This window comes from Mus pahari, chromosome 10, assembly GCF_900095145.1.
Source record: "Mus pahari chromosome 10, PAHARI_EIJ_v1.1, whole genome shotgun sequence".
Lineage (NCBI taxonomy): Eukaryota > Metazoa > Chordata > Mammalia > Rodentia > Muridae > Mus > Mus pahari.
The window spans coordinates 54,293,043-54,303,499 of NC_034599.1; the positions used below are offsets into that span (position 1 = coordinate 54,293,043).

Below are 10,457 nucleotides of genomic sequence, written 5' to 3' on the forward strand. Positions count from 1 at the left end.
AGAGAGAGAGAGAGAGAGAGAGAGAGAGAGAGAGAGAGAGAGAGAGAGAGAGAAAGAAAGAGAGAAAGAAAGAGAGAAAGAGAGAAAGAAAAGAGAAAACTCACTCCAGAGAGACAAACGGGGTGAACACCAGACCCCAAGAGCAGCCTGCCAACCCAGGGACCCCTAGGCTTGACACAGCCTGGTTAAGGAAGGGCCTAGGATCCCAGCAGAGCCAGAGGGAGACAAGAAAGCTGGGCTGAGGCACAGGGAATAATGGGTCGGCCACACTGGGGCCTCCGGCTGTGGCAGCATGAATCACCTCGACTGGAAGCAAAGGAAAGGAGCAATCCTAACGCTCCTCGGCAATTTCTTTAGTGTCCATGGGACAGGATAACATGGCTTCCTGTGTCTGTGCACAGCCCGGCAGGGTGAAGGTGCTGGGCTTGAGCTAGGCTGCCTGGGGTCAGGGGCAAGGGTGGGGCGGGCTGGGAGCTGGCCAAGGGCTCCAGTTACTTCAGGGAGTCAAGATAGGTGCAGACTTCGGAAAGACAGTGTCCACTGTGCCTTCAGCATTGACCTTGCACACAATGCTACGCTTGTCATAGAAGGAGATGACAGGTTCTGTGGTGGTGTAATAAGTTTCCAGCTGCTTCTTGATGGTCTCCTCTTTGTCATCCATGCAGCCATTCATCTCCCCTCACTTCAGGAGCCACTGGGTCATGGTCTCAGCGCCTGCATCCACATAGAGCAGCACTGTGGGTTGTCCAATCTTCTGTTCAAACTCTGATTCACCTCCCAAGGGTAGTCACTGATCAGGAAGCTGTTGGAAGAGTCCACTTTGGCTAACACAGCATCTCGGAGCATGTCCAGCACCGTGTACAGTGGCACGAGCTCTCCCTTCTCCATGATAGCCGACAGCTTCTTGCCCTTATCCGATCCAGAGCTGACTTCTGCCTGAAACAGGTCCCCAGTAGAGAGGGGTGTAGCCATATTTCTGTATAATCTTCTCACACTGGGTGCCCTTTCCTGAGCCAGGCCCTCCCACCACAAAGATGATCTTGCCTTTCTTCAGCTTCTCTTCCATCCTGCTGAGATCTCAAGAACTGTATCTTTCATTCTACCTACAAATCCCACAAACACTTAAACAATATTTAATTTTGTTTTATGTCTCTGTCTCTCTGTTTTAAGACAAAGTCTCTTACTAGGTAGACCAGAGTTCCCTCAAATTTGAGATTCTCTTTGACCTAGCCACTCTAGTGCTGGGATTTCCAGGTGTATTCCACCCCAACCAGGCGAAACACAAACTATAACGTATGTTTATTACATGAACAAGACATGTCTTAAGCAACATTCTGTACTAGGCTTCAAAAATCAAATTACTGGATGGGCATATAACTTATTAGGAGGTCACTTGCATAACATGTAGATGTGAGAGTCCTAGATTCCAATGTACAGACAAAAATTAAAGTACACCGATTAAAAGGTACCATATACATTAACTTGCAGTTTTATTGTTTAATCTCTAACACAGATAAAGACTATTCTCAAGACTGAAAATACCAAGCTATACTGACGTTATTATAGTGGGCACTGGCACTTTCAAAAAAACCTGAGGAAAAAAATCATTTTATTTTATAACCTATATACAGGGTTCTCTGTAGTAGCTGCCACTAAAACACAAAAATCAGTAAGAACAAATATGCAACAGGCATTTTCCAGTAGCTATTTTTTTTGAGACAGGGTATCTCTGCATAGCCCTGGCTGTGCTGGAACTCACCACCTGGAGACCCACCTGTCTCTGCCTCCCTGACTGCTGGGATTTAAGTCATGCACTAGTATATCCACCTCCAATAAAACTTTATTTACAAATACAGGAAAGCCATAATTTGCTGACAACTGGCCTATGGGAAAAAAACTGTATAAAATAAATAATTTTAAGAAATTATGTGTGTGGAGGGTACATATTTTGCCTGCATGTATGTCTGTGAACCATATTAGTGAGTGGTGCCCACAAATGATGTAAGAAGGCACTGGGAATAGAATCTGTGTTCTCTGGAAGAACAGTCAGTACTTTAACCATGAACCATCTCTCCAATCGATAACTACAGTATTCTTTATTGGCAATGAATCATAAGACAATTAGAGAACTAACAATGTTAGGATACCCAACATGATTATGACATGTTTAATAACATAGTGTAATTCTTTGCTAAGAATAAAGAACAGTAAAGAAAAAAATACTATTAAAAAGGTAATTTAATCAGCATAGCTCAAGATGATTTTTTTAAAGAGGTATTCTAAAAATGGTAACAGGTTCTTGTTGGTTTGAAAACTAGTATTTCTGGGCTGGTGAGATGGCTCAGTAGGTAAGAGCACCCGACTGCTCTTATGAAGGTCCTGAGTTCAAATCTCAGCAACCACATGGTGGCTCACAACCATCCCTAATGAGATCTGGTGCCCTCTTCTGGAGGGTCTGAAGACAGCTACAGCGTACTTACATATAATAAATAAATAAATAAATAAATAAATAAATAAATAAATAAATAAATAAATAAATCTAAAAAAAAAAAAAAAACCAAAAACCAAAAAACCTAGTATTTCAGACATAGGGCACCCAGTACTTAGGAGGCAGAGGTAGGTGGATATCAACAAGTTAAAGGCTAGCCGAGGTTACACTGTGAGACATTTCGGTTACACTGTGAGACATTTCAAAAAACCAAGCCAAACAAAACAAAACTACAACAAAAAGTATATTTCTATTAATAAACAGAACTTTGAAAGTTAAAATCAGAGATACATAAACCACTTACCTCTACAAAGCTATTTGTTATTAAATGTTGATATTTTAATTTAACTTTTGAATCTGTGATCAGGCGCCTGAAACCAAGAATAAAACAAGTTACTAAGTTTATTAAGCCAAGTTTGACCACATGTATAAAGAAAATGTAACCTCAAGTATTTATGCTATGGTATAGAACTATATAAGTTGAAAATACCAAAATATACTACCAAGTCAATATTTGTCCTAACAGTGATTTCCAAGTTTCTATAATTTGATTTGGAAAAACTATTTCCTCATATATTATAGTCTCAGTATTCTATTTTGTCAAGTACGTGTTGCAGCCTGAAGGCTGCAAGTGTCTGGTCCTTGCAGATTTTCTGTAATTTTTGACTACCTTTTAAAACACCTAACTCAGTGCATGAAATAAAACAGATGCTGTCAACAAGAGTGTTGGACCCAGGTTTGGTGATTACCTGTGTATAATTTTAAGAGCTGCCTTCATGTGGAAGTTCTTGGCAATTAAATGGAAAAACAGAGAGCAACTTGGTTTTTTCTGGGTGTCCTATACACATCTGCATTTTTTCTGTAACTTACCACACAACGGCAAGAAAGTAAGAAACTATGAAGTTGAAGTCTCATTAGTTTAATGAAAAAATGTCCTTCTTAATGTCACAGGAAAATGATGTAAAAGTGGACGGCATAGCTGAGTAGTTAGGCATTTGGCAAACACATTCAATTCAAGAACCAGGGTTCAATCACTATCAGTTTTGTTGTTATTGCTGTTTTTTAGGTGGTACTAAAACCAGTGTGGCAGTGGGAGATAGCCACTGACAAAATAACCTCTTCCCATGCATACAGTCCAATCCTTGAGTGAGACAGTATTGGGTGCTCTGGCTTCATAGTTAATTCTTTATTACTACTACTACTACTACAACCACCACCACCACCACCACCNGCAGCAGCAGCAGCAGCAGCAGCACTATTATCGAGATCAGGTCTCTGTGTAGTATGTACTTCTGGCTGTCCTGAAACTCACTATGTAGACCAAGGTAGTCCTAAATTTACAGAGATCCTCCTGCCTCTGGCTCCCAAGTGTGGAGAATGAAAGGCACATGCCATTTAATGCCTATTCGTGCCCAGTCCTTCTGTTGTTCTTCAGCTTTATATCCTCCCCTGTCTTAGGTTACTTTCAAATGTGTTCTTATCACAAGTGTGTTCATTTTCTACCTTCATATTCATGCTGACAGCAAAGTCTAACAATAATTAGTCTATTTGGCAGTTCCTCAACAAGTTAAAAACAGCATTACCACCATTACAAACTTCTTAAAATTCCCTCCTAGATATAGACACTTGGATTAAAAATGGGTGTCCCCAGGGGCTGCAGAGATAGCTCAATGGTTAAAAACATTTACTGCTCTTCCAGAGGTCCTGAGTTCAATTCTCAGAAACCACATGGTGGCTCACAACTATCTGCAATAGGATCTGATGCCCTATTCTGGTGTATCTGAAGATAGCAACAGTGGACTTATATAAATAAAATAAATAAATCAAAGCCACAGTTATTTATTTTCCTTCTAAGTACCTCCTCTCTTTAAAAAAAAAAAAAAAAGGTATCCCACAAAATATTACACACAATGTTCATAGGACAAAAACTCACAAAAATGTAGAAACAGTTATAATGGAATACAACTCGACAATAAGAAAAATCTAAGTGGTGAGTCATCTCAAAAAACAACTAGGCCAAATAATGAACCTAAGAAGGGAAACCACCACCAAGTAGTATGGTTTCCTTTACACATGATTTCTAGGTTAGACCAATAGAAACCAGATAGACACACAGAAACCAGATGAGCACTTGGTAAGGTATTGGGAGATATGGAAATGGTTGAAAGGAAATGGAATAATAAAAATATTTTAGAATTAACTATAATCCTAGTATTTAGGAGGTTGACACAGGAAAGTTTTTCCTTTTAGTCCAATTTGTACGGTATAATAAAACTGTTCCTTAAAACAAAAAAATCAGAAGCTAGGGAGAGGTAACAATCCCATCAGTGAATTTTCTCTCTCCCCTCTCCTTCCCTCCCCTCCCCCCAAGTGGTAAACCATGTTCCCTATAGAAGTACATGACTCTAAACCAGATATTTTAGTTCTAAAAACATTTTATATATCTATTATCCATAATGTTTCTCTGATTTTACAAACAACTTCTTATAGCTGATCTTAGTCCTCAAAGTGATCTATTACTCTAGCATGCCCTACCGGGACTTTTAAAAACAACAGTTCTTTCAGAAGTTTCCAGCTAAAATTTCTTTTTACTACTGTCAAGAATAGCATTATTAAGAAGAATGAAAAGTTCCAGCTATTAACATGTTAATCTTAGGGATATCAGTTGCTATCATCTTTGTTGAAAAGTCACTGGACCGATTCTCTGCAGAAACAGCTCTCAGATAGTAGTCAAAACAGATTCCCCTCCATGTCTACTACACACATGGAACACAACGTCAGAAGCATTAACTACCCTCAAGTTTAGGAAATCATACCTGCTTTAACAAAGAAATTGGAATGCTACTACAATTTGAAATCAATTGACTTTGCTAAGATGAAACACCATGAACAAAATAAAATAAACTCGGGGAAAAGGGGGTTATTTCACTTACACTTCTACAGCAGTTCACCACGGCAGCATTTAGGGCAGAAACTCAAATAGGCAGGAACCTGGAGGCAAGAACTGATGCAGAAGCCATGGAGTAATACTGCTTACTGTTTCGCTCCTCACAGCATGTTCACCCCAGAACCACCAGCCCAGTGGTAACCCTACCCACAATGGGCTGGGCCTCCCACACCAATCACTAACTAAGAGAAAGCCCTACGGCTCGCCTACAGATAGCTCTTTTCTGGAAGCATTTTGTCAACTGGGGCTCCCTCCTCTCTGATATCTATCGCTTGGGTCAAGTTTATATAAAACTAGCCAGAACAACTACTAAATAGTGCTTATGCATATAAGGCACTGTAAATTAAAAAAAAAAATTCTATAATTTAGTATCAATAAAAATTTTCGAGTTCGAGGCCAGCCTGGTCTACAGAGTGAGTTCCAGCACAGCCAGGGCTATACAGAGAAACCCTGTCTCAAAAAACCAAAAAAAAAAAAAAAAATTTTTTTTCCAAGTCTTTCCCCCTTTGATATAAAACTACAAATACAAGTAATTAAATAACATCGCATAACTCTCATTCACCATGTCTATGAATCTGTATATCTTTTTATAAATAGAGCCACCTCTCCTTTCCCTATTTCCTCCTTTCTCTTCCTTTCTTGAAACAAGATCCCACAAAATATCCCAAAGACCTCAAAAACTAAAGTTATCCTGCTCACTCTCCCAAGACACAAACACACACAAAGATTTTCAAAACCCAATAGTCAAATCATTCCTCTCTGACCCTGTAACTCCCTGTAATTCAGTCAGATGGCTGGATAAATTGAGTGATGGACATAATGACCTGTCATTCCCCACAAATGGTCTTGTGCAGTTTTCCCTAACACTCACTTCTTTGCCTCTCCCTACTTCAATCTATATATTTATGTTTACAGTTGTTAAATAACATTTTAGCAGTTTAAATTACTTTGGGTTACCAGTAAACAATATATTGTTTCTCCAGCATTGTCAAAAGTTGACAAATTAAGGTTTAATTTTTTACATTTCATGCTAAACTTCCTACATAGAATATAAAATTCAATACCTTTGCATGTTTCTTTGCAGAGAAATGAAGAGGCATTTATTTTGTTCGACTATAAGACAAGCAACTCTAAACCACATATTATCTAACCATAATGAAACTTTGTTCAGCAAAATAAATTATCTCTCAGAGACAAAAGGCAAGCCACTGGGGAGGGGGCTGAAACATATACTATAAAAGTTGCTATAATAATAATAAACCAAACCAATTTTAAAAATGGAAAAATCATTCCAATAAGTACTTCATTAAAAGGGACATGAAAGGCTAAAGAAATGACTCAGTAGATGAAGGGACGTTATCAAAATCTTGGTGAGTTTGATCCCTAAGGCCTATAGAGAAGAGAGCAATTCCCACAAGTTGTCCTATCACCTCCACATGTTATGCATACACAATAAAACAAAAAAATTTAAAGAGTGGCCTAAACTGATATAAATGCTTTATATAACATAAAGAATGCTTTATATTATCTACCATATTCCCACAAGAATGGCTAAAAGACAAGAACTCTCATATTGAGGAATACACATTTAGAAAATAATTTGGCAGAATCTACTAAACTTCAGATATTTTGGTCCAGATATAACCAAAGGAAATTAGTGTATATCTGCCCAAAGACATATAGAAATATTCTTTAAAATTTTATACACTGTCCAGAAATAAACCACTCAAAAATTCAAGTCTCAATTATGCAGAGGATCAAACATTATACAACAATAACCACAGATAGAACACATACACCATGCCCACGAGGAACATCCAAACACAAAATAATACAGGCAAACCAGCACAGCAACACACACACACACACACACACACACAGAGAGAGAGAGAGAGAGAGAGAGAGAGAGAGAGAGAGAGAGAGAGATTGACTGATTGAGAGAATTCTGGGATCTAACCCCAAAATAGCTATGGTTCCTAGTAGACGTGAAAACAATGGATATAGCTCTCATACAAATGAATGGTAATGAGTCTGTCTGCCTATAAATACAGACTTAAAAATAAAAGGTAAACACCACAGGATGTGAAATAAGATATATCACAATTCCAGTTGCAATGAAACAGCTGGACATGGTAGTCACAGAACCCAGGAGGCTGACCCGAAAAATGAGTTCAGGGCCAGCCTAGGCTACAAAGTGAGATGCTACTGCCATAAAAAAGATGGGAGTAAATATACTACTTGAACATCTTGAAAGACTTTATAATATATAGATAAAAGTTTGCTTTTATTCTTAGATACTAGAAGAGATACATATATAGTGAAATAAACTGAGACCCTAAGCAGGTAAATAAATTTAAAAAAATCAACTATTACAATGAATAGTAACATTTTTGGTCATAAGTAATATATGACACATAACTTTCACTAATTTTATGAAAGCATCAAGGAAGAAACTCTTATGACAAAAAAGCTCTCAAAGCAGCCGGGCGTGGTGGCACACGCCTTTAATCCCAGCACTCGGGAGGCAGAGGCAGGCGGATTTCTGAGTTCGAGGCCAGCCTGGTCTACAAAGTTAGTTCCAGGACAGCCAGGGCTATACAGAGAAACCCTGTCTCAAAAAAATCAAAAAAAAAAAAAAAAAAAAAATCTCAAAGCATATCATCTGTATAAATCTAGATGCGGCTAATGTATAGGGAAGACCATTTAGGCTAATAGTCTTGATGGTAAATGAATTTTTAATGATCTATTTTTTGAAGGCCAGTGATAGTGATGAAAATATATTTCCCTGAGTACTTATTCAAGGAGATGCTAAGGCATAAAAAAGTGAATGCATTCAATTACCACTGTTAAGTATTTAAGAGAGTCCTGAATAACAACTCAAAGGATGAATACACTAAAATAAAGATTCAGAAAGAGTGGTAACCATGATAGAGACAAGAGGGCAGTAGAAAAAACAGTAAAAATCAAAACCAAAAGCAAATACACAATATTTTCATGAGACCAAAGTCCCTGTATAGCTGCAACAGAAAATATAAGAAAAGATAATAAAAAGGTGAACAGCACAGGATGACATTTGTAAAATACCACTGGAAGGTCATGAAACAATGAAAAAAAAATCACTTAGGAGCCTATGGCAAACTTCCAGCAAAGACAGCCTGGATCATGCTGATGGCAACAGGAACAGACAGAATCTATTCACATTGCGGGTAGCCTGGAAGATGTTAGGGTGAATGAACTACATGGTATAAGAGTATTGAATGTAAGAGAAAGGCAAATCAAGAATACCATCAAGGTTATTAATTCGGTCAAGTCTTTACCACCTAATGGTAACTTGAGAAGCAAAAATGGCCGGGCATGGTGGCGCAAGCCTTTAATCCCAGCACTTGGGAGGCAGAGGCAGGTGGATTTCTGAGTTCTGACTCACAACCATCCGTAATGACATCTGATGCCCTGTACTGGTGTGTCTGAAGACAGCTACAGTGTACTTACATATACACAATAAATAAACCTTAAAAAAAAAAAAATCTATTGACCCCCTGGTCTACAGAGTGAGTTCCAGGACAGCCAGGGCTACACAGAGAAACCCTGTCTCAAACAAACAAACCCCCAACAAACAAACAAAACAACCATATAAAATCTATTGATCCAAGATTTATCAATAAAAATCTTTTAAGTCTTTGGAAAGTAAAAGAAAAATGTACTAATGAAAACAAGCAGATCTTCCAAAAAAAGCATGTCACATAAAAATATCAATGGGCGTAATGGAAATCATCATCATCATCATCATCATCATCATCATCATCATCATCATCGGCTCAGCGACATGAGACTGCAGTGCATACGGACCCCCAGCACCCACATATACGAAGGTAGCACATTTATAATCCCAGTATTAATAAATAATGAAGGGACAGGGATCCTTGGAGCAAGATGTCCAGCTACAGCAGAGGTTCAACTGAGAGCCTTGGATCTCCACACACAAGTGCACACTCATATGCTCCCTTTCAAACATATACAAAGAAGGGAAGGTGTTTTAAGAAATAATGGGGCTAAACAAGCATGATGATATGGATACCTATAACCCCCGCATCTGGAAGGTAGGGCTAGGGCTAATATGAAGGGTCCAAGGTTTTCCCCAGCTACATTTCAAGCTTAACGCCAGCCTGGGGTGCATGGGGCCCCGTCTTGATAAACACAACAAGCTAAAGGGATAACTCAGTGGCTAAGGGCAGCAGCTGTTCTTTTATTAGAGGATCCTTCTCGGAACCCACATTAGTAGGTTCACAACCACTTGAAACTCCAGCTCCAGGGGGACCTGATGGCCTCTTCTGGATTCTGAGGGCACCCACACCATTAATCTAACACTGGGAAGACAAGAGGCAATGTATACATGCTGAAAGACAACTTTTATTTTAAAAAAAAAATTAACTTCTGTGTTTGCAGTTGAAAAAGCTGTACAAAGGACAAACACAAATTGAACTATTTAGACAAATCAAAATCCAAACCACAGCACCAAATATGGGGAGACACTATTAGCTAAGTCATCAAAAACAACAGGGAACAAAAATAACAAAAATAGTGTAATAACATATCTCAAGTGCTAATAATTACTAAAAGACCAAGAATATATGCATTTTGAAAAATGTCAAGCATCAATTCATAAATGCTGAAATTTATTCTCCCTCTGGTACTTTATTCCCATTACTTTAGATATTAACAAAAGTCTTTAACTTTATCTAATCTGAAATACCAAAAACAATGAGAAAAATCTAAATTTAATTTACACCTACAAGAATTTTGTGTCAAATTTAAATATCTATTATAATGACCTGCTTGCTTACCATGTAGGAATAGCATCTTTTTTGTTTTTGTTTTGTTTTGTTTTTTTGAGGCAAGGTTTCTCTGTATAGCCCTGGCTGTCCTGGAACTCACTTTGTAGACCAGGCTGGCCTCGAACTCAGAAATCTGCCTGCCTCTGCCTTCCAAGTGCTGGGATTAAAGGTGTGTGCCACCACGCATGGC

General features: G+C 38.4%; 1 protein-coding gene and 1 pseudogene across 1 annotated transcript in view; both read right to left on the minus strand.

The window, feature by feature from the left end:
* The window catches only part of Arih1 (ariadne RBR E3 ubiquitin protein ligase 1), a 103,282-nt gene that overhangs the window by 20,811 nt on the left and 72,014 nt on the right, over nucleotides 1-10,457 (minus strand). The window contains exon 6 of the mRNA XM_021206018.2: nucleotides 2,793-2,859. Within this exon, the coding sequence (XP_021061677.1) occupies nucleotides 2,793-2,859 (67 nt within the window). The remainder of the gene's footprint in view (nucleotides 1-2,792; nucleotides 2,860-10,457) is intronic.
* On the minus strand, nucleotides 127-1,092 carry LOC110327219 (annotated as a pseudogene).